Source organism: Lepidochelys kempii, chromosome 2 (genome assembly GCF_965140265.1).
Source record: "Lepidochelys kempii isolate rLepKem1 chromosome 2, rLepKem1.hap2, whole genome shotgun sequence".
In the NCBI taxonomy this organism is placed as follows: domain Eukaryota; kingdom Metazoa; phylum Chordata; order Testudines; family Cheloniidae; genus Lepidochelys; species Lepidochelys kempii.
In genome coordinates this window covers 85,384,226-85,409,384 of record NC_133257.1, presented here as the reverse complement: position 1 = coordinate 85,409,384, position 25,159 = coordinate 85,384,226, and the positions used below count along the sequence as shown (strand labels likewise).

Here is a 25,159-nt window from a genome sequence, read left to right as displayed (position 1 = left end):
AAGGGCAATGGTAAATATTTCTAGAACTGTATAACTAATATGACACCAGGATATGTCTGCTTTCCCTCCAACTGCCCTTCCTGTCACTGATGTTTCACTTTCATCATCAAAGAGACTCATGAGCACATTAGAAAATTTCATGCTACATTGCAAATGTACTAATTCCTTTCATACAGAACTCACATCCTTTATTCATACTAAATTCATTCTGTCAATCAATGAAGTTACTCCAGATTTACACCTTCATAAATTAAACCAAAATTTGGCTCAATAGCAATTTTGCCTGTGTAAGAATCTAAGAATCAGGCCCTTAATTAGCAAATTCTGATCTGATTCTCGTTACACTGCTGTAAATCCAGAGAAATTCCATTGAATTCAAGGGAGTTATTGAATATTTATGTTGTAATTGAAAGCCAGGTCTGGCTTATTATGACTTATAATAGTACCTGATTAACATTGCTAACTTTACAATCATTAGCCACCATGATAGAGAATTATTATTAGAGTGCCTAGGTTCCAGTCAGCATTGAGGTGCCTTCGTTGTATTGAGGACTTTAGAGAGACCGAGTAAAAGATGTTCCCTGCCGTGAAGTGCTTACAACCAATGCTATTTATTATCCTATAGTGTAATGAAGATGTTGCATGGGTAAAAATGTACATCAACCTTCTTGTCCACTACTGACTCCTCTATTTAAACGTTAAGGAGGTTACTGTGTGATGTTTAGAAGCAAGAAATTGAAGTTGAAATTCTGACATCTTTTTTCTGCTCTTATTCTCTATATTTACTGTAACTTTCATGGTTTATTGTAATTTTTCAAGTATGGTTGAAGACAGATTATAGCAGAAACTCATACTAACCACATAACGTTACACCTAGCATTATAAGCATGGCACTGAAGCAGACATAGGTCTAGGTCCTACAAATCTTTGTGATGTACCCGTTGGAAAGTACAAGCGTGAGCAGAGGCTACGTGTGGGTGCAGTTAAGGCCTGGTCTACACTGGGGGTGGGTGGGGGCAAGCTAAGTCTGTCTAAGTTACGCAACTTCAGCTACGAAAATAGCGTAGCTGAAGTCAACATACTTAGAGCTACTTGCCGTGGTGTCTTCACTGTGGTAGGTCGACTGCTGCAGCTTCCCCATTGACCTTTCTCCTGCTAGTAGGCAGAAGTAATTGATTGCTTACTGAGAAGTGCTCCTTATCCTGCCCATCACATTATACCTTGTACTTATCCCTGCCCTGCCATCTATACCTGGGCTGTGCAAGATCAATCCCATAGGATTGGGTTAATATGGCAAGTAAACGAATATTTCATTTTTAAAAGGAGAAATTATCATTAACTTCTTCACAAAAAGCAACATGCTCATTTTATTTTTCCATATTTCACCTCTGTTTGCACATTTCCATAAGCCTCACTTTTATGAGACAGAACCCTTAAATTAGCATAAGAACTGCTCACATACAGATCGGTTTGACAGTCATTTCCAGACATTACTATTGAAACATACCTATTTGCTTCCTTGAAATAGAATTTCATATCAGCCTTCCTGCTGATATCCAAGTCTCCTTCGTATGTTGTCTCACTGCAATACAGATACTTCAGGGGTGAAATCCTGGCCCCACTCAGGTCAATGGCAAACTCCCATTCACTACAGCGGGGTAGGAGTTTTCTAAGTGTTCCTTTACTGTTTTGCTTTAGATTCATTTGCCATGGACTCCTCACTGGTGAGAACTACATTTTCCGAGTCAGAGCTGTTAATGCGGCTGGACTCAGTGAATATTCACAGGAATCAGAGGCTATTGAAGTCAAAGCAGCCATTGGTAAGCTATGTTCCATTGCCATGGTCAATAGTAAACAAAAATTTGAATGATTCCAGAAAGTTTTTTTCAGCAAATATTTGTAACTAATTATATTGTTTTACAGTATTGTCCACAGATAATGATTTTTCCCATTGGTCATATCATGTGTAATGCTTCACAGCCATACTTTTGCAGTCACTCAGTCACTGCGCACATGTAGATTGTTCATCTTCACCATCCAGGCTTCCTCAGATGTTATTCATGAACCACTGTATGAAAACGCTGTTAAGTTCACGTCATAGTTCACTGAAAAGTGGAATGCCAGTCTAATTTCATAGTGTGATATAAATCACCTCTAATACACATCATCCTGCGTAAAGTCAGTTCCTATATCTAACGGCTTGATTTATTTTCATACCTGAACCTACTAATAATGCTGTCGTTCTCTTCTGTAAACCTCCTAAAACCCTGTGCATCCGCCATACTGATGATGAGCTATTTCTGTTTTGCCACTGCCTGAACTAACATAAGGAGACTAATGAACTCACTGAACCAGAATAAATTGTATGTTTTCAACATTCTAACTCTATTTGTATCAAACTGACATACCTCCCAACCTCAGAAGTGTGGCACAGAGGCACTTCTAAAGATGAGCTGAAACGATCATAGATATGGGTTAAAGGGTCTAATCTTAAAAGAAGTGTGGCAAGTGACAATCACTTTGCTTCTATTAGCTTTCCAGAATATGGACTGTCACATCTGTGCTGTAAAATATATACCATTAAAAAAAGAGTTACTTGTAATGAGAAGGTTGGGAGGTACTCTATGCTTTTCACATTTCTCGTGAGTCGAAGCATATCGTAATGTCTGCAAAAATCATGTTTGTTCATGTCCTGCCTGTGTTCTTTGTGGCCATTTCTTCATTCTGTTGAATAAATGAAGAAAAAGGAATGATGTCTAATTCAAAATGTCTGTTATTTTCTGGCAATTACAGGGGGAGGATTGCTTCATGGTGTGTGTCCTGAACTGAGTGGTAAAGCTGGTGGACTAACAGACTACACTACCTCCTGGGAAGGCATGCATGAGTCCTTCCAGCCTATCTTTGACACAGATGCTTTGCTAAAATGCAATGCTAAATTTAACAGACACGTGCTACCCAGTAGCTCTGATAAGCTGGGGAGTACAGGAGTCAGTGAAGTAAGAGAAACGGTTAAGAATGTTCCTACACCTTCACCACAGAAGGGAGCTGCTAAGCAGGCAAGTAAGACTCAACCTGGGGATCCTTTGGCATTGGAGAAAATGAAAGAGAAGGAAGATATAGGTGAGAGCTCATAAACAGATTTCACCATTTCAGCACATTCATCTCAGACAATTTTCATCTCTTATCATCCAAGTCACAATGGACATTCTCACCGATGATGCATCTTCCATCAGATCCATTTACATACTCAGCTTTTCATTAAGGGTCATTATGCATGGAATGGTATGGGGGACCATTTCCCATACATTGTGTCTGTTGACAGCAAAACATTTAAAGTCATTTACTAATTTAATAGCTTGCTTTACTTTACTTTATATATTACACTTATGTATCCAAAAATATCATGACTTCTAAATCACTTTGGTGGTATTTCTGGGGATAGCAACAAAGCTTGTATTCGCAAAAGAAAAGGAGTACTTGTGGCACCTTAGAGACTAACAAAGTACTCCTTTTCTTTTGCGAATACAGACTAACACGGCTGCTACTCTGAAAGCTTGTATTGCATAGTCAGAGGGATTTTTAACACCTGCCAGCAGTTCATTCTCTATAAGGAGTGTGGATATTCAGACTCTAGATTATATACAAAGGAAACAAAATCCCGTGAGTTAATTGTTACATGTGTAACCCTTCTGCCCGTCAGAGTTGGCAGCAACAAGGGCCGGGTTCAATATCTAGGGGTTCCATTCCAATAACACAATGCAAACCGGCTCGAGCCCCCACCCAGTGACCTGGGACAAATATATACCACCGCCGCTGGGCGCCTCCAAGAGGCAATACCTCCCCTCTCACAAGCACAGAGTCTGAGTGTAGCAAAAGCCTTTTAATAACAGAGAGAAACAATGTGGCATTATGTTGGGGAAACACCACCAACAAGATTCATAACACAACCGATGAGCAAAAACCCACCCCAAGCAAATTGGGGCATGCCCTTTCCTTTTGGTTCTTGAGTCCAGCAACCCCAAATCACCCAAAGTCCCAAAAGTCCAATGACCCAAAAGTCTCTGTCCCTGGTTAGGGCAGCCCTAGAGTTCGAAAGTTCATCTGCAAAGCTTTACCTCCCAACCTGGGTGGAGATGGGGGGCGGGAGAAGAGAGAGGTATGGGGCACCTTACATGATCTGAAGCTGACCACCCCACAGCTCCATAGGGCTTCACTCTGCTCCGCTCCACCAGCCGCCCCACAAACTGCTTCGCTTAGGTCCGTGGCCCACGAGCAGCTCCTGCCGTCCCATGAACTGCTCCACAATATATCTTCAGGCTCCCCCACTACTTAACACAACACTCAGTGATTTCAGCTCTTAGTCAGTTCAGCTCTTTTGTGAATTCAGCTTGTAGTAGGGGAGCCTCAATGGTGGGGGACCATTAGCCCAAAGTGAGCTCAGCAGCCTTTAACTAGACACCTAACGGAATCAAAATTAGTTCTGATATTCCACAGTGGAGAGAGGAGGAAGTGAAATTAGCATGTAAGGCCCTCACCAGGGGGCCCATGCCACCAAGTATTAACACCTGTTCCCCGTCTTTCTCAATTCACAGTTTTGGAACCCATGACCCTTGCCTAGCGAGTGCTACTTAGTTGATGGCGAGTCCCTCCATCAAAACAAAAGGCCAAGTACAGTTCCAAGCACAGTTCCCATAATCAGGGTAATAACAATTTATTCTTCCTGCCCCAATAACAGAGACACTGGGGATCCCACAGCAGCCAAAGTGACCATTTGGGCAGCTATGGTCTCATTCTAGGCGGGGTGGGTGTGCCTATGCAAATGAGATCAGCCCCTGAAGTTCTTTTCCACAATTTGCCACACCTCACCACCAGGTGTCAGGGTGGAGCTCATCCGAACTCTGCTTACACATGATAGTGAGTAGGAACACCTCTGCTGTTTTTAGATATATTGAGTTCCTTTGTGGATTTATGCTTAGACTTCTTATACTTTAAGGCACAGTGCTAGTGAATATTATATATTGTATTTGTCAGTTGACAGTAATAGTTTAATGGAGAAAACCCATCAAGTTTGTAAGTGCACATACAGCAGTTATATGCAACCAACACTTTAGCATCCACCATACTTAAGGACACTTGGCTAGATCTTCAGCTGGTATAAACTGGTTACCTCAGTAGAGCTATGCTGACACCAGATGATATAGTCTGTTAAACAGGACAATAAGAAAACAGGGGAAATTACTGTAATATGTACACAATTAGACTTTTCTTATACATCATCCAGCAATACATGCCCGTCGTTGTGGTATCTGAGCACCTGTCTAAATGTATACCTACATACAGTTGAATACACTTCAGCAACAGCTTCCTGCACAATATATTAAATTAAATGTAGTTAATTATTGATAGTTATCCTTGATTTCAAAGGCAATAGTTTTTTTTTTCTGCAGGCTTTCTTTACTAATTAAAATAAAGTTTTTGCTGACTGGATGATGTGTTATTCTGAAAGAACATTCAGCAGATGAGGTCCTTCAAAATTCTGAGCTACATCCAAAGTGAGACTAAGAGTTCCTAAGTATTGCCAACAGCTGACCAGTGGTAAATACTCTGTGTACAAATATTCCACCGGGATGTATGTAGGATATATTGTAAGGAAGTGGGTGCAGTTGTTGGACTGAAGTTTCATGCTTTCTATGTTGGTTTAAAAAAAAAATTGTGCTCCAGATATTTTTAAAGTAAGCTCCAGAAACAGGCCTCTTCTATTTCTGATCATACAGCTGCGTCTATGACTGCACTTTCCTTCAGTAAGGTAAGTTTACCCAAAGGGTGCAATGATATCATTATAACATTAAGACACCAAAAATGAGGAAGTAGATGGTGCTGCATTACCTCTCTTCTCATCAGGGAAGCATGGGGTAAAAAAAGGAACTAAAGAAAAAATTGAGTGTGGGAAAAAGTTGGTTTCAGCAAAAGAAAACAAATCATTGCATCTCCAAAATTTTGTAAGTCTGCTATGGTGTTAGTTTTTGTTTTTCATTTTTCACTGCATTGAAAATGAAACCTGCTCACTTATATGAGAGCTGCAGTTGCGACACACACTTTCACTGTGTATCAGCTTGTTTCTCAAAAATCAAACACTGCTGTATAGCTAATGCTTATATAGCTTAGTTTTTTATTGGGCTTATGGAGGCCTTCATCCTGCATTCCTTACACTAGCAAAATTTCCATTGACTACAAATGGAGATTTTCCTGACTAAGAAGTACAAGATGAGAAAGCCAGACAAATGCTCATTTGACTAGTAGAATGATTACTGCCTACTCATATTATGTTCATGTTGACACAGCTGCCCCATCTCCACCTTATGATATCACTGTACTTGAAAGTGTTCATGACTCAATGGTGCTAGGATGGAAACAGCCCAAAATCATTGGCGGAGCTGAAATTACTGGCTACTATGTGAACTACCGTGAAGTGATTGATGGAGTTCCTGGAAAATGGAACGAGGCCAACATTAAACCAATTAGTGAGAGGGCCTACAGGGTAAGAGGTTAATTTTCATATTGCTGAGCATGCATCAGAAGTATATATGTAACAAGACAGATGAGGAAAAACAGCTTCTAACTAATTGTTTCCAGTGGATTGGGATGTTTATGTCAGAGATACTCCATAGTAAACAAATGTAGTCTAATATTTTCTTGGTTTGCTCATTCTTTAATGCCACAGATATAATAAGAGTTATGCTGTCCTTTTTTGGAAGTATTTTGGGTTCCTTGATAAAATGGTGCTATATAAGTGAAAAAGTATTATTACTCTATTAAATGTGACTCAGAAACCTGGTCTACAATTTAATAGAGGGTATTCAGCCTTTTAAAAGCTGTTTCATGTCTTAGATGGTTAATATGTTGCTCACAATGATTTGTGATTCTACATCAGGTGTGTATTAGGATGAAAAGTAAAACAATGTATTCTTCCTTTCCTTTGCTTCTTGTCAGTGTTTATTTCTAAAGCATGATAAGAATCACCAGTTAACACATCTCGGATGCAGAGGGTTTGTATATAAATGTTTAGTGCCATCCCCTGCCCTCTGCTTTGTGGGTGGGAGTAGAGTAGGGTATGATTTTTCCTATGGCTGTGTCTACACTACACACTTTGAGCGCTAAAACTTTAGTCGTTCTGGGGTGTGAAGAAACACACCCCCGAGCGACAGTTTTAGCGCTGAGAAGCGCCCGTATAGACAGTGCTCCCGGCGCTAACGCTACCATCCCTCGTTGTTTTTTATCGCTGGGAGAGCTCTCCCGTGGTGATAAAGCGTGACTACACTGCCCGTTTCACAGTGCTCCTGCGGCAGCGCTGCCATGGCTGCGCTGTAACGTGGGCAGCGTAGACATACCCTGAGTGTACTCCTCAATCTACACGCTTAGCTACTGACCGAGCTACTTGCAGCCTGACACCCATCACCATAGTATCTAAGAACTCATGTCACCAATAGAAGCTACACATGCCCAGCATCTTTGAAAATGAGGCCATTTTCACACTTAATAGAGTACTCGGGGGTTGAGCCACTCCTGTGCTGACTGGCTGTGGCCTAAAGAAGTCATGATCTGTGGCTCGATCCTGATCCAGCTTGCAAGTATGCTACCATCTGCAGCACATAAGTGTCACAAGTGCATACGGCTGCTTTTTAAATGAGTTCCGGCCTACACCTCACTGCAGGGACAGCTCCTACGTCGGCAGGCTGAATTATGTCATTAACGCATGGCTGGTGACACTCTGCTCCCTACCTACCTAGCACAATGTCTAAGAGTAAAGATAGGTTGGGGTTTTTCTGTTTGTTTGTTTTATTACAGTTTATGCACATTTAGAGCATTCATAGGCTAGGTCTACACTACAGACCTATATTGGTATAACGATGTCGCTCAGCAGTGTGAAAAATCCACCCCCCCGAGCGATGTAGTTATATCAACCTAACCCCCTGGGTAGACAGCCCTATGTTGATGGGAGAGCTTCTCCCCCGACATAGCTTCCCCTTCTGGGGGCGGATTAACTATGCTGATGGGAGAAGCTCTCCGGTCAGGCGTTGTAGTGTCTTCACTAAAGACCTAGAACAGTGCAACTGCACTACTGCAGTGCTATACACAAAGACAAGCCCACAGTCTCAAACCTTTCTCAGTTTGCTCAGAAGTGGCTGTTTATAGAAGGTATTGGCCAGACACCGGTGCACAAAGGTAGCTTTTGTGGTGCCTTTTCTTTCTTAGATCTTTGAAAAGAAATGAAAGTATACATAACTGATTTTTAATATTGCTTTCACCTGTTCATTTTACAGGCTTTATAAAGAGGATTTGTATCCTCGAGTTTTCATATGTGACATAGTCATCAGTGCAACCGCCTCCTACAACTTTAAAGCAAGGTTAATGGGTATAGTTTTATTAATCCTGCAGATTCACAATTTGAAGGAAAACATGGTGTACCAATTCCAAGTGGCTGCTGCTAACCTAGCTGGGGTCGGCACTCCCTCCCCCCCTACTCGATCCTTCAAATGTGAAGAATGGACCATTGCTGTTCCAGGTAAAAATCTAAACAGAACATCAAAGCTCAACATCATTGAGTGGAGAATACTAAACCCACACTCTACACAAAATGAGAGAGGAATGCTGCTGTCTAGAACAGTGTTCTGTTCTTATTCTCAGCAGGACGCATCCTGAGGTCTGCTCTGGGTTTGCTGCTACACCTGCTGTGTGCTCTCAGTTCCAATAGAAATCAATGGAAGTAAAGTTGCTCAGCACATAAGGCTTGACTCTCCACTGCTTTGCAGAGTCATTTACACCTGTGCAAAGTGGGTGTTAAACATTGCTCTTCTGATTTGATAGCATTGAATACCCACATTGCAGCTAATTGTTTATTTCTTTTCTATTTAATAGGTTCCTATACTACATCTATGCCTGGTGTAAATGTCTACACAAGGTGCAAGGCAGTGAAGAAACAGGCCCTTTAGCCCTGTCCTAAACATGTCCGTTCAGGGCCAGATCCAATACCCACTAAAGTTAATGAAAAGACTCCCATTGACGTCAATGGGCATTAGATCAGGCTCTCAACAAATGAATAAGTTTAATAATTAACTTCTCTCCCTGTCATTTGATGAGACTGGTCATTTATGTTTGATTGAGACATTGTAGGTTAGAAAAAAGGGAAATTGGATCATTTTGGGAGCTAGTTCATTTTTGGGACTGTATAAGTTCACAGGTACAATGAAGTTGTATCTACTTACACCCACTCTGAATTTAGTCCACAGTCTTTTTGAGATGGTACATTTTTCATTTGTTTTATGCAATGGCCTGCTTATGGCTTTATTTAATGCACAAGATTTCAATTTTTTTTCTATCCTTTAGGACCACCCCATGATCTCTTATACACTGAAGTTAGAAAAGACTCTTTGGTTTTACTGTGGAAACCACCAGTTTATATTGGCCGCAATCCCGTAACTGGTTACTATGTTGATGTGAAGGAAACAGAAGCAACAGACGAACATTGGAGGAGTGTCAATGAGAAGCCAATTGCAAATAAATTCTTAAAGGTAATCCGTTTTGGAACCAAATTCAATTACACCAGTGCAACTTCTGTGAAGTCAGTTCTAGGTATGCCGTTCTATTTTGGTAGTGCTTCCTTACAGTTTTAGCTTATCAAGCTATGTTGTGCCCTCAGTTACACCCATGTAATGCTAGCAGAGTCACATAGGGGTTTAACTTGGAAGAAAATTTGTCCCAATAAGTCTAAAAATAAAAGAATGCACTACCAAAGTGAAATGGCGTTCCTAAAATAGTGTTATAACACATATGTAGCCTCTGTATTTCCTGACTCAAAGGTGAACACAAGTGGCAAATTGCTGAGGTGTGTGCTGTGAAAATACGACAGGATGGCTGCTTTTAACATAATATACCCTGTCATCTAATTTTTTGTGAGTTTGTAATTTAGATGGCTACGCTATTATGGTACATAATTTCATGGTGCAATTTCTAAATATAAGATTAACTGTATCTTGATTCTAAACATTCTTCCAGGAGTGTACAAATGAATACATACATTTGAAATTTGTATATTTCAAAGGTCATTTAAAAAAAACCCTCACTTTAAAATGTGATCTTTGCTTGTGTATTTTTAAAGGGACATTGGAATGTAGTGTAGCCTCAAACTGGATGTTAAAATCATTATAATCCAATAGAAAATGACCTCCAGATTCTAAATATCTATGGTTTGAATTATCCACTCTGACTACAATTTTTTTTAAAAGCCAGAATTGACCTGCAGTATTTTTGGTCTGCAGCTGCAGAGGCAGATAGACTGCACAAGAGTTAAAAACATCCTGTTCCCAGAAATGTGCTAACATCTTTGATGACACCATCAAAAATGCTGGGTAGACACAAGTAGCAAACAAAAATAAGTTACAGTCACGTAGGCCTGGATGGGAGGGACATGAGGAAAGTGGAAGTTGCCAAGAGGGAAAGGAGAAAAACAAAAGAGGAAGTTAAATTATTGTTAAGCCTCCAAACTAGTGTTATAGATATGGAAGAGTAAAATTAACTACTCAGTAGTGTACCTTGCTTCTCTATTTGCTTGTTCTAGGTCAGTGGCCTAAAGGAAGGTGTCAGCTATCTGTTCCGGGTGCGAGCAACAAATCAAGCTGGTGTCGGGAAACCTTCTGATACCACTGACCCCGTCATAGCAGAAACACGACCAGGTTCGTTTGTTGTTTTGCATCTGCATTAATACAGGTTCATATTTATCAGACATGCTCATAAGCAGAGAATACACACAAAGGAACTGAACCTATCTGTCCTTCAATGTATTACCAATGCACCAACCCCTTTTCCTATAAAGAAAATCAGTTGAGTATGACTCTTTACCTCCTTTACAAAATAAATTTTCTGAAAATGGTTGGATGCCCATACCATACATACACACAAATAGTGGAACACACAAATATGGTAAAATAATATTTGTATGCAAATGCAGATAAATACATAAATAGAGGGTCCAATTGTTCCCCTAGATCAGTGCATGAAGTGTAACTTCCACACTTAGGTTTTACTCTTCCCCAGATAGAAGGGAGATCAGCTGCAGCTGCCACTGCAGCTCGTATCCCTTCAGTCCCTTGACTCACAGAGAGTACCTGGGGAGGAGACAGGTGTTAGAGAGCTTATTCCTTCACTCTCCCACTTCCCTGGTCCTTCTCACATGAACAGAGAGCAACAATACCAGAAGTCCGAAGGTGCAAACAATTCGATGTTTATTGGGGTGAACTTCCAGCAAGCTTAAATACAAGTTCCTTTTTCCTTATTTTCGAATCCCAACTTACTTCCTGTTTGCCCCTAATTTATATAGTAATATTCTTAGCTATACCTTAACCAATCATTCTACTGAAATTTAACTAACCAATCCTAACATATTGTAACATGATTAGCTAACTAATTATATCCCACCACAATAATTAGATTACACCCAGCAAAATTAATTATACAGCAGACAGAAACAATCACAGAACCAGACAGAGATTATACAGACAAACAATAGCAAAGTGGGAACTATAATGACAAAACAATACAGAAGTGAGGATTTCATATCCCAGCTATTGATAAGTGAGTTCTTGCCAGACAGGATGCTATCAAACTAAGTTTCCTTTTACATTTTCTAGGCACTTCCCTTTGTCTGGAGGTGATAGCAATACAATCCTGTCCTGATAGTGCCTGACAGCCCAATAGCACCTTATTTCAATGTGACTAGTTTGGAATGTGAGGATGTGACTGTTTGCTTCCTAGCTTATGGCTGCCTCTGCTGCTTAGCCAAAGGCCTTAGCCTAAGAACAGGGCCTCAGACTGTCACAGTAAGAGAAGGCCCTTACACCAGCAGACAGTGATTTTGATTCTTTCTTTTATACCTCTAGAACTAGCCAAGTGATAAGAATACCCCTAAATTCTTAAAGTACAGGCCTTTGTAGACAGGCCTGAATATCTATATCCTAACAACAGGCTGTGAATGGGCCAAGGAGAATGTTCTTTTTTCTCCCTTGACACCAACAGTAAATCCTTCCACAAGTTAACACAGACACCATCTGTGCTGTGGAGACTACCTTTACATGGAGATCCCAGGGCAGCTGCTAACTGGAGAAATGCTTTCAGCATGGCTCCACTGAATCCACAATGCTTGAAAGGTGTGGAGAGAAACAGGGAACCCAAGAATCAGTGTGGAGGCACAGAATCCCCACACAGCTGGACCCAGAACTCCAGTGGATCCATGGGTTTCATATAGATATCTGAGTATCTGTGGTTTTGGACTCTGGACCCCTGCTATTTCCACGGGGGACATAGCCCTTAATAAAACAGAAGAACATGAAGGAATCCCTGTGAGCTTCATATAGCTTTCCTCCCTCCAGACCCTTTCCATTGGTATTTCCATAGGAAGAGGCGTTGGGCCCATAGATTTTTAATCTACTCATAGGAGGTAGTACTGTTGTTAGAACTGACACACAATATATGAAACTAATAAAAACAAACACAAAAGTAAAACATCTAAGACTCTGAGGCTCATGCAGGTATATTTTTTGTGCTGTAAACAAAAAAGATACAAGATGAAAAATGTACCCCAAAAATCTCCTTTAGATACATAATTAGTAACAATTTAGTATAAGATAAACACATCTAAGGCTGCAGCCTAGTTCTAGGTGCTCCTTGACCCATTGGGACTTTTTGCCAGTCACCAATGAGAGTAGGATAGGCCTGTAGGATATGTCTACCCTTCAATAAAACATCCCATGTCAGCTGAGTCGGGCTTGTGGGGCTCAGGCGATGGGGCTATAAAATGGGGCTATAAAAAATGTTTGGGCTCACACTTGGAGCCCCGATTTTGGGATCCCATGAACGGGGAGGGTTCCAGAGGCCAGGCTCCAATTAGTGCCTGATGTCTATTCTGCAACTTTAGAGCCCCACAGCCTGAGGCCTGTGATCCCAAGTCAGTTGACATGGACCGGTTGTGGGTGTTTTATTGAAGTGTAGACCTACCCATAGAGTCCTATTGTTCTGACATTGGAATAATAAAAATAGAAAAACTCATGAAATAAGAATCAGATAAACATTTGCCCCAAAGTTTTCGCTTCCCTTTGAGGATTAATGCTTAGCCTTCAGACTGATAACACAAGCTTGTCATGCAATAGCAACCCCCACACATATCAAATGAGGAACCTCTCATATAATTTCAGTTCCAACAGAATGAGAATATAAGCAGTCATTCAGAGCTGGGGATACTTTTTTACCACCTGCAAGGAGATTTAGCCATGTAACTCCCATTAAGATCTATGATAGCTGCAGTAAGGTGTGTGTCTAGAGTCATTGGGCCAAACTCAGCAGAGAACGCCCACAGCCCTTAACTGCAGAGCTGCACCCTGGCTGTTACCCATATAGGACTCTTGTCTCAGGATTTCATTATTGCTCAGGGGCACAGAGCTGGGGTCGGATTCCAAGTCCACAAAGTAGGAGAGTCAAGATTTGGCCCAACAAAGTTCTCAGGGAAGCTCAGGGCCAATTTATCTTGTAGTGACTTTGTTGTTGACCCATACTTTTAGCTCAGATCTGTAAATATGGTCTCTGCCAAACTACACTTCTTATGAAGGATTAAGAAAAGACAAAACAAATCCCTCAAAAAGGCAAAAATCTGGTTAAAAATGCTTTCTCACTCAAACCATACAAATCTCAGGCATGATCATGACATTTTTAAAAATTGGTCTCAGATCTTCTGGAAAGGTAGTTTCCCAACTAATGTTGGCATTATTAAGATCGTGGATAGATGCAAAATGTTATTTTGGTCACATAAGTCTGGAGGATTCCTGCATTTTGCAAATAGAATTGCAATGTTACTTTTGATGAATAAGTCAGAAATATCAGCGGGAGAGCAAGATCTCTAACCCAAGAGGAATAGAAACTTAAATAAATATACTGAAAGGAATTATTTCTGTCAGTAGGACTGGAGGCAATCTCCTGTTTCTAGCACGTGTGGGTAATATGGTCAAATATTTTGTATTTTTTGTTTCTATTTGCCAACTATGTACACTTTTTCCTTATAATGTTTTAAAAGATAAAATAAAATAAAACAAAACAATTGGCCCAAACAAACAGCAAACCCCCAAACAAACCTATATCTTTAGCTATAACTTAGTCTTGATTTCATCAAAGTGATTTCATTGTGTGTTTTCTCCACAGAAAATCCCAGGGCTCTGAGGAGTATGCTTTAACCCTTTTTCAAATCCCATTGTGCCAGCCCCTAGCTCTGGTGCTGCTCACTGCAAAGCAGAATTAGGCCCCGATCCTGCAAAATCATCTGTGTGGGCAGACCATTGCACCTGCATGAAGCACCATTAACTATAGTAGGACTCTGCCCAGACATAAAGGTCTACCCACAGGTATCAGATTGCAGGATCAGGGCCTTAAATCTCACCTATATCTCCAGCTGAGGATTCTCCTTATGTAGAGCCAACACAGGGGCATATTGGAAGAGTGGCTTTTAGATGAGGTCTGAATGCTAGCATCTAGAGTGCTGCTGTGCTCTGGCAATCTTCAGCTGCTGGAACAACTATTTGAGAACTGTTGCAGCTAGGAGTAACTTAGAACAGGCTGCTCCAAGTTACACCAGAACTGGGGATCGAGTGAGGGTGAACTGACCCACAGGCAACCCCAGGATCAAGGGCGCATAGAAGTAGCATAAAGTTGCTATTTCTCCCATACCACCTCAGTCCCTACAATAAGCCCAGGTTTGCCAGACTCAGGAACTGAGCCCACTGTGGCAGTACATTTCTGCTGTTTCACCCTAGTCACACGCTATTATCCAGCCCAGTCATTGCAGCTGATCAATGGGCAATTTCCAACTGGACAGGAAGATTTTTGGCTGCATTGAGAGCTTTAAAGCCAAGTTTCAGAAATTTAATTAAAGTGCCCTGTTCACCCATTCCTCTGTCCAGCTCAATTTGAAATGATTTCAGATACTCTAATCTTTCCAAATTGCCCACCTTATCAACAAGTTCAGTGTAATGAAACTCTCAGAGAAATGGGGATAATTAATGTTTGATATCAGAGTCTTTGTCTTTATTATAATCCAGGTATTTTTTCCCCTATGGGGCCTTTAACTGAGACTCAAAATGAGATGTTGAAATCACCATGCTATTAGGACAAGGGAAATTTGCCTGATATTGTTATGTCTACCTCTCCAATTTCTTTTTGGAGATTTGGTGAATACCTCTGATAGATAAAAAGAAAAGGAGTACTTGTGGCACCTTAGAGACTAACCAATTTATTTGAGCATAAGCTTTCGTGAGCTACAAGCTTATGCTCAAATAAATTGGTTAGTCTCTAAGGTGCCACAAGTACTCCTTTTCTTTTTGCGAATACAGACTAACACGGCTGTTACTCTGAAATCTGATAGATAAGACCAATAATCTAGAAACATGCTTTAGTTTCTTAGTGACCTGTTTAAGTATTTATGGAGGAGATGGTATGATGGGATAACATGATTTTGTCAATTAATTGATCTTTAACTATTCATGGTAAATAGGCCCAACGGCCTGTGATGGGATGTTAGATGGGGTGGGATCTGAATTACTACAGAGAATTCTTTCCTGGGTATCGGACTGGTGAATCTTGCCCCCATGCTTAGGGTTCAGCTGATCGCCATATTTGGGGTCGGGAAGGAATTTTCCTCCAGGGCAGATTGGAAGAGGCCCTGGGATTTTTTCACCTTCCTTTATAGCATGGGGCACGGGTCACTTGCTGGAGGATTCTCTGCACCTTGAAGTCTTTAAACCATGATTTGAGGATTTCAATAGCTCAGACATAGGTGAGAGGTTTATTGCAGGAGTGGGTGAGTTAGATTCTGTGGCCTGCATTGTGCAGGAGGTCAGACTAGATGATCATAATGGTCCCTTCTGACCTTAATGTCTATGAGTCTATTTATGGTAGAGGTAAAGCAAAATGAGAAAAAATTAACTCATAAAAATGCACCCTGAGTTGTATAAACACCACCATTGCCAGATATAAATGCTGAGCGGTAGTAGTAATATATAGTGAACGCAAGCTAATGAAGTGTCAAGCATATTGCCTGTTGAATCACACTTATCGCAGAATTTTTGCACGTTACCTCCACTTTCATCAGAAGATTCATACGCTAACAATCTGCAGTGGAAACAAACGCTAATGACATGTCAAATGGTGAATTTCCATATAGTGGTTTACATTGGTAAATTTACAAACATGTTACTGCCCAGTAAGAGATATGTAGACCTCAGACTACATTTATCATTCACAGGTACTTTACATGTATTTCTGAACTGCATATTGCATTACAGAAAGGGCTGATAAATGATAATACTGGTATAGCAACAAATATTGATCTCTCCTTTTATTAAACATTTATGGCAAGCTATAAGCATTAAAACAGTCAGTTACATGTTCACAAGCTACTTCATTACAAAGGAATGTGCTGCTTCTCACAGTAGTGGAGAAGCCATGTATAGTATTAGGATTGTGGGAACAAAACTCAAGAAATGTGCTGGAAATGAAGCATTTATTACTCATTTATTACTAATTTCTGGATATTCTGATGGATTTTTGTGAATGAAGCCCTTTTCTTTAAGATATAACATTTTAGGGGGAAAGTGTGTCATTGACATTTTAGGCAGTTCAAGACACTCTCAAACTGAATATTATAACATCAGAGGCCTTTTTAAAGTAGAAGGTCCAGTTCAGTTCAGAGCTGTGCAAAAACACAATGGATATTCTCCAAGTCCCCTTGAATGAACAGTGCTTCCAGTGACGATACCAAACAAGTTGTTAGAGAAAAATTACCTCCATACTTGACACAGAGGTAAAGAGCCAACTCTGCACCCATGCAGAAAATGCAGTTCTCTTGGCTGCACAGGTATGCATGAAGAACAGATCCTAGGTATATTCTGGCCCTGGACTTGTTATTCCCCATTCAGTGTCCTTCCAGTGCATGCTGGATGGCCTTACCCTTACCAAGGCCTGTAGGAGTAGCAGGCAGCATTCAAAACCAGCTCTTGGTTTGAACCAAGGTGTTGTACTTGGCTGCCCAATCACAAATACACTCCCTACTGGTGTGCACAGGATGCATTCCATAGGCCATTTCTGGGCAATATGTCAGACTCGATTAATCCAACATCTGTACGTGTGAATGAGCTGTTGTGTATAACACCTTTAGATGCACAAGTGAGTTCTGCTATGATGATTCATTTGTGAAATTAATATGAACTCTTAATTTCCTATTCACCCCTCCACCTTTCCCAAGTATATTCTTGTGTACGTGGCATGAACTTGTATTTTACTAGAAAATTAGAAGCTTTCCCTATGTAAAGAATACAATGCATATGTCTTACTGTCTAAGGTATTACTTTTACAATATTTTCAACATTTAATGCATTTTAGTGGACTGCATTTGTTTCTGTTCAGTTTTTCCAGTGCATTTAATTTTATTTTTAAGCCTGAGATAAGGCTTCTTTCAGCCCAGGGCTCAATGCTGCAATCTTCATGTATGCATAGTCCTTAATCATGTGCAAGTAATCTCATTGCCCTATGTACCCTCTTTAATTTGTTCATTACTTCAGTGGAATTACGCACCTAGATAAAGACTCTTCTCATGAGTAAAGGATCAAGGACACTGGCCTGTTGCAGCAGCTTATGTATGAGCAGAAGGAAGGAAAGGGCTTTGCTTAATTTACCCTGTGAATGATATGCATGCAAATAATTTGTGCTGCTTTCTATTAAAAAGTAGACATGCTTTGTTTTGATCTTCCAGGAACTAAAGAAGTGGAAGTAGATGTGGATGATAATGGAGTCATTTCCCTGAACTTTGAATGTGACCAGATGTCTTCAGACTCTAAGTTTGTCTGGTCCAAGAATTATGAACCAATTGAGGATGAATCTCGATTAGCCTTTGACACCAAAGGTGGAAAGTAAGGAACCTTGCTTATAGAAGCTCTGTTATGTTTATAAATCCTAGGAACCACAGAAATCCATCCCTTTGGAGGTGGACCTCACCAAGATTATTCATGCCCTTGTCACTGGAAGGTTAGATTATTACAGTGCTGTCTACATGGGAGGCCACTTTCAGACTATTCAGAAATTGCAGCACACACGCAATGATGCATCCCACTTGTTTAAGCAGTGCTTCACATAAAGAGCACATTACCCTTGTGCTCTCTGACCTGCACTGGCGACCAGATTTGCAGGTGCAATTTAGGTTAAATATGTTAAAAAATACTACATTGTTCTGGTCCTCACTCCTTCAGAAAACTTTCCCATATTATACTGCACTAGTTGCAGACTTTTGAGGTGCTGGAGCAAACAACACTCTGGTTTGATCAGGAGGGAGCTGGTGGCGGGGCATTCTCAGTGAACATTGGAACATTTTTGTTAACCAGACCCCAGATTTGGTGACTTTCAGGGTGACCTGGGTCACCGGTTTCCCCAGCTTTTTCTAGGGAGGAAGGAGATGCAAATATACAGGTGCAAAAGTAACATATATGGGAGAAGAAGTAGATGTATGGGCCCTACCAATTGTAGCACCTCAGAAACCATGTGACACCCCCCTCCCTGTTTATAGCCATCCGTAACACATCTCTTACATCTCACATGAAAACGAAATCCAGAGAGATGTTTCCTAGAACCAGCCTGTATTTACCATACTGCCAGCAATCCATGTGAACCCTTTCTGGCATCTTTATTCCATCTCTTATACACTCTACCCTGCAGGCTCCCATTTCACTTCCTGCAGGACTAAGCTGGACTTATTCAGATCTTTCATGTACCAGATACACAGTCTGTGGAGTTCAACATGTATGGTAAACACCATGGGATATACCCACTGTGACAGGGTCAGGCCAGATGGCTACAAGAGAGTGGTCAAAGGTAGATACATTAGTTCCAGGTTAAGCAGGTCCCTTTTACCTGGGGAAGATAACAGAGACTATTCCAGAACACTCAGGAACTTTCTAGAACTAATTAAGGCAGGCAGGCTAATTAGGACACTGTAGCCAATTGGGAAGCTGCTAGAATTAATTAAGGCTAATCAGGACACCTGGTTTAAAAAGGCTGTCATTCCAGTTAGTGAGGTGTGTGCGTAAGGAGCTGGGAGTGAGAGGATGTGCTGCTGGAGGACAGAGGAGTACAAACGTTAACAGACATCAGGAGGGAAGGTCCTGTGGTGAGGACAAAGAAGGTGTTGGGAGGAGGCCATGGGGAAGTAGCCCAGGGAGTTGTAGCTGTCGCACAGCTGTTCCAGGAGGCACTCTAGACAGCCGCAGTCCAGAGGGCCCTGGGCTGGAACCTGGGGTAGAGGGTGGGCCCGGGTTCCCCCCAAATCTCCCAACTCTGGACCCAACACAGGAGGTTCCACCAGAGAGGAAGGTCCCTGAGCTATTCCCTGACCCACATGGTGGATCAGAAGAAACTGTGGAGATTGTTCTTACTCTTTTTTTCCCATGCTGGCCAGTGATGAGGTTATCTGAGTGAATGGCAGGTTTGAGCCACGAAAGTGGCAAAACTGAGGGCTACTGTGAATCTCTGAGGTGAGCAAAATCCTCCAATGAGCGCAGGACCCACCAAGGTAGAGGAAGAACTTTGTCACACCACTTTTTCACTAGTTATGTCCCATACTCTCCTGCTCAGCCAGAGCCACAGCACTCACTGGTAGAGCCAAAAGGGAGGTGTTCTGATTCAGGGTTTTGGTTAAGGCTTTTAATCAAAATGTTTTTGTCTGAAGGTCAAAAGCTGCTTTTAAAGATCTTGGGGAAGATGATTTGGGCATTTACTCTTGTGCTGTCACAGACACTGATGGAGTTTCATCAAGCTACACAATAGATGAGGAAGGTAAGGACAAAACCTATTTCTTACGATGCCTTCTTTATTGTTCACATCTCACTACTTCTTCTGCACTACCTGAAAAAGTATGAGAATCTGTGATCATTATAACTGGTAAAACAGAAATGCAAACATAACATTTCTTTTTAAAATGTTTGTAGAGATGAAACGCCTGCTCGCTCTCAGCCATGAGCGCAAGTTCCCAAGTAAGTAAAATGAGCATGCTCATAGAAGAGATACTGGCATGCAGTGTGAAGAGTTCTGGGATGTATATTACAGAGTCCCTGCCAGCATCAGCTAGGGGAGCTGCTCTGCTGGTTCACAAGAAAAGCATGCAGTATGTGAAGCTGAGATCATGGTTTCTACTAGTCAGTCTTTCAATTATTCCCAGTATATTAATGTATTAATTGATGCCTTTGCTGCTTATTTAGATGCTGCTCTCTAGCTGTACAGTATAGTCCATATATTGGATGTGTAGTAAGCATCCCAATGGATTTGTTTTTTCTGGAGCACTGAACTTTACACTTACTCAGATCCCTATGAGTTGCCAAGCCAGTGTGAGAGTTTATAATTTTCTGCCCCTTTAACTTTAGCTGGCAACATGACTGCAATGTAAGTTAAGACCAAATTCGAGGCAAACAAAACATCACAGCAAGTCCAGCTAGAATGCGCCATCTGCACAGGAGTTTTCCTTCTGAACTTCCCCATCTTCTTCTTTTTCTGTTACTGTAGACAACCTGACCATTCTTCCTGTTACCCAGGTTTGTACCTTGGGGGCTATATTTGATGATTCCCTCTCCTTCTAGCCACAGGTTTTATTTATCACTATACTACTCCAATTTTAAGCTGGTGCAATACCACTGTTTTAAACAGAGTCACAATGGCGTATAACAGGAGTAACACAATGGTGAATCCAGTCCCATATATCCAGGTCATGTCTAAATCTTGCCATATCTTCCTCCACTACATTTCTAAGCTCTGACTATTCCTCTCAATCCCAGTAGCTAAAGTTCTTGTCCACCACCTCCTATCTCTATCTCAGCTACTGAAACCTCCACCCCTCCTGCTTTGTACCCACATTTTTTTGCACCCCTCCAGTCCATCCAAACCATGACCGCTAAAATGGTCGTCTTTCCCTATCAGTCTGACCACATCTCTCATTCTGAATCCCTCCACTGCCTTCCTTTTCTCCACCACTTCAAGGCCCTACACAACTCTACTCTGGTCTACATATCCGACATGGTCTCTTATTGTGTCACCCACTGGCCTTTTCTGATCCAGTGAGCTCAACCTCGTTGTCCCACTTGTTTGTTTCTTCCCCAACAACCTCCATGACTTTTTCTATGCCATTCCCTGCACGTGGAAAGACCTCCCAAACCCCACAATCTGCTACCTTCTCATCATTAAAATCTCTTTTTAAGACTTACTTCTTCCATGATGTCACCAAAAGCAAGTCAACCGTATTATTAGTTTATAATAAAATCAGCAACAAAAATAAACTCCTAATTGCACCTTCATACCCAAAGTTAGTAACCACACAATCGTATTCCATTACCCTTTGCCCTTCTTCACCCCATACCTTCTCTGTTGATTGTCCCCCCCCAACTGTGTCATGTTCCATATAAGAGTGTGAATTCTTCAAGGCAGAGACCCCGTCTTTCCCTTTGTGTTGTCAGGTACCCACCATATTTCTAGGCACTGTAAAATATTAAATAACAATAAGATGAGTTGTATCTGCAAATGCTGAAGACGAGAGAAAACAGTAATGAGCTCCTTGGGTATATGAGGAGCTTCAGTCTCATCTCTCGATAAACTATTTTTACAAGCACTAACAAAGTTAGTAATGTACATGAAAATTAATCACTAGAACTTGCATGTTCAGCTTAAACACTTGCATGTTAGTTCATTTAAACATGCTTAGTGCTTACTTTTAACACATTTAACTTGTGTTCAGAAACAACTACAGCTGGCAAGTTTATTGGTAAGTGGGCTGCTTGAGTACTCCGCACAAAAGGTATGTCTACACAGCAAAGAAAAACCCGTGGCTGGTCTGTGCCAACTGACTCGGGCTCACATGGCTCACGCTGCAGGCCCGTTCCATTGCTCTGTAGATTTCTGGGCTTGGTCTGGAGCCTGGCTTTTAGGAGGTGGGAGGTCCCAGAGCTTGGGTTCCAGCCCAAGCCTGGAAGTCTAGACAGCAGTGAAACAGCCCCTCAGCCCAGGCCCATGAGCCTGAGTCAGCTGGCACAGGCCAGCCACGGGTTTTTCTTTGCTTTGTGGACATACTCTTACTGAACATAGACAACGTGTGAGTGTAGTAGCTGCACAGGGCCAAGGAGAAGGATGGGAAAGTCCCCTGTATTGCTGCTCTTCAACTTGGTAACTGCTAAAGGAGGTTTAATCAGGTGCTTGTGATCAGTTGAGACACTAAACAGAATAGGCAGTAAAACTCAGAAGCAGGATTGCTAGAAGTTTCCAATACAGCTGCCAGTTAGTGCTTCATAATACGGACACATTTTTAAATGAACACTTTTGTTGGCAAGCACAATGACTCAGTCTTGTTAGTCTTGTGGACTGAGGAGTGACTTCTTTTCACAAAAGAAGATGCCTTTAGCTTATTTTAGTCCTTTACAGAACAGCCTCTGGGAAGCTTTGTTTTTTTCTTTCCATTTTAGGCTAAGATATTCATAGTTAATTACATACAAATCAAGTTAAGAGTTTAAAATTGCCACAAACCTGACAGTAAAATAAAAGCAGCACAGCCTAATTTCTTAATTTACACCCACTTCCTGTTGCAAACACTGGTACATCTGGCATTTCTCTCCTTTTGTTTTTAGAGATTAAGTAAGATCCAAGCTACCTCTCATTTCTCAAAGTAAGTGAGGAAGCTTTTTACAGCACCATTGCACTAACATGCAGGAGTCAAAATGAGGGGAAGGTGGTGGTGCTCTGCTCGTGTCCCAGTTGCCATAGCCAATCCCCAATTACTCCATTTCTGCCACCTTCCCCTTGTCCTGATAGCAACTGCCCATCCTCCTTCCCCTTTTGGCTATTCCCTCATTTCCCTACCTATTAGATGTCTTCTGGTGGGGGAGAAAGGAAAAGCATTCCCTGCTACTCAGGACAAGGGTGTGTGTGTGAGAGAGAGAGAGAGAGAGAGAGAGAGAGAGAGAGAGACGACAGACAGAGCAGTCTCATGTGCAGAGTGAAGCCTCCACTTGTGCTTCACAGCCTGATTCAGAGCAGGCTGGGAGGGCTGGGAGGCAGCTGCTTTCATGCACGTTGCCTGCTCCAGAAGGTGCGCTAGGGGTCTGAGAGGAGCAAGCAAGTGAAGAGGTGAAAATCTTTAAAGGAGCCATTTCCACGTGTGAGAAGTGCGAAGAAAAGTGAAAATGATTTGTCAGTTTCACTCTCTGCTGCTGGCAAGTGGAGCTGAGCAATGCAGAGGAGGAAGGAAAAATGCCAGACTAGCCCTGCTATAAATCAGGTTAATATGCCTTGCAGTGCAGCCTTGTATCTGAAACAGTTTCACAACCCAGAGTTGTGCTGTTCATACTTTGGGTATTCTGTTTTACAGTATAGTATGCATAGTCCCACTTTATTGTTGTTGAGTCCTTTGTTGTTGAGACCTCTACCAATATCTATATGGTAGGAGAGTTTCACATTTAGTTCTACAGCCGTTACCAGACTATATAAACAAATGAAAAGACTCTCCCTCTGACTGTCTCACAAAGATGTTTGTAAATCCATCTCACTAGCTCTGGGACAATGTCACACCCTTCCATGAATACACTTTACAGTATTCTGACAGATGAAAAACAATGACTCACTAATTCAGACTACAAATCTGACATGTCCTTATTATATTTCGGGAGTTCCTCATATACTTATGCTTGTATATGCTGTATACCTATAGGAGGGTAGAGAAGTGTTCATGTACTGTTTGCATAGCTCTGTGAGTCTAGATAAAAATCAGTGGGAGGTAGTTAGATGTTCAACACCTTTGAAAAATCAGCCCCTATATGACCAGGTCTAATTGATTGTGTTTTCCAAGTAAGCTAAAGCCTAAGGAAAAGTTAGAATGAAAATAAGATGAAGACTTGAACTTGTCAATAATGGGAAAACTAAAACCACGTCTAAATGTCCTGTGACATAAATGGCTACAATACCATTCAGTGGAGTTGACCCTGCTTACATCAGCAATGAATGTGGCTCATAATGTCAATGTTTCTCTTTGACAACTGAGTGTACTGCTGAAATTTTTGGCATGATGTGACACACATGATCAATTCTAGGAATGAAGGACCAACGTGGGGTTCAGCTGTTTACTTTCTGATTACCTTTGAAGGCAAGACCTTGCAGGCTGTTTTTTTTCTGCTGAGTCATTTTGACATTTTATTATAACATTACAGAGTGAGTCATAAAGCATGGTTCTTTCTGGGCCATACACACTCACTTCATGCTGCAGAGATATGTTCAGTTTACCTTTGAGACAGATTTTTATTTGAGTTAGAATGGAGCAGCATCAAATGTAACTCAAATGCTGAATATTTCTAGCTCTACACAGCCCTAGTGACCCTGAACAATAGAACAACTACACAGAGGGTGGGAGAAGACACACACTTCCATAAATTCTACACATATCAATGAGTGTATTTTTGACAATGGAAAAGAACAGCTGTGAAACATAGGAAAGATTCCCTTCAATCTTTTCTTTCCTTTTTGTAGCTGTCCCACTTAAGTCTGAGCTGGCAGCTGAACTTCTGGAGAAGGGACAAGTGCGATTCTGGCTGCAGGCTGAAAAGTTGTCTGGCAATGCAAAGGTCAACTTTGTATTTAATGACAAGGAAATTGTTAATGGAGAGGTATGGCTTTTATTGCTTATGGTTTTCTGACTTTTATAAGCAATGAGTATCAATGTTCCAGCTAAGCACTTTGAATATAATCAGACCTCACTACTCCAATGCATTTACGTGGAAAATATAACACGTGATTGAAAACATCAGTATAAAGATTCTGCCCACATTCTGAGCTGTGGTTGAGCACTGCTGGATGCAGTTCAGGAGGTGCACTCAGTGTGGCTTTCTGCCACCTGCAGAGACAATACATAACTGTGGATAGTGTGGGAGGGCACAACTAAACAGTTCTGTGGGGACACGTGACCACCCCATGTGTTACCTCTGCCTCCACTCCCTGAAACTTGGTATGTATGTAGACAACATACACTAGCAAGTACCTCCTCCTCCTTCTGCTC

At 41.4% G+C, this 25,159-nt stretch overlaps 1 protein-coding gene across 1 annotated transcript in view; it reads left to right on the top strand.

Annotated features, from left to right (window-relative positions):
- MYOM1 (myomesin 1) overlaps positions 1–25,159 on the top strand; it is a 99,777-nt gene that overhangs the window by 53,938 nt on the left and 20,680 nt on the right. Inside the window, exons 17-26 of the mRNA XM_073331468.1 lie at positions 1,699–1,820; positions 2,794–3,120; positions 6,342–6,538; positions 8,437–8,563; positions 9,385–9,569; positions 10,616–10,730; positions 17,843–17,999; positions 19,808–19,914; positions 20,067–20,111; positions 24,634–24,770. Of these exons, the coding sequence (XP_073187569.1) occupies positions 1,699–1,820; positions 2,794–3,120; positions 6,342–6,538; positions 8,437–8,563; positions 9,385–9,569; positions 10,616–10,730; positions 17,843–17,999; positions 19,808–19,914; positions 20,067–20,111; positions 24,634–24,770 (1,519 nt within the window). The remainder of the gene's footprint in view (positions 1–1,698; positions 1,821–2,793; positions 3,121–6,341; positions 6,539–8,436; positions 8,564–9,384; positions 9,570–10,615; positions 10,731–17,842; positions 18,000–19,807; positions 19,915–20,066; positions 20,112–24,633; positions 24,771–25,159) is intronic.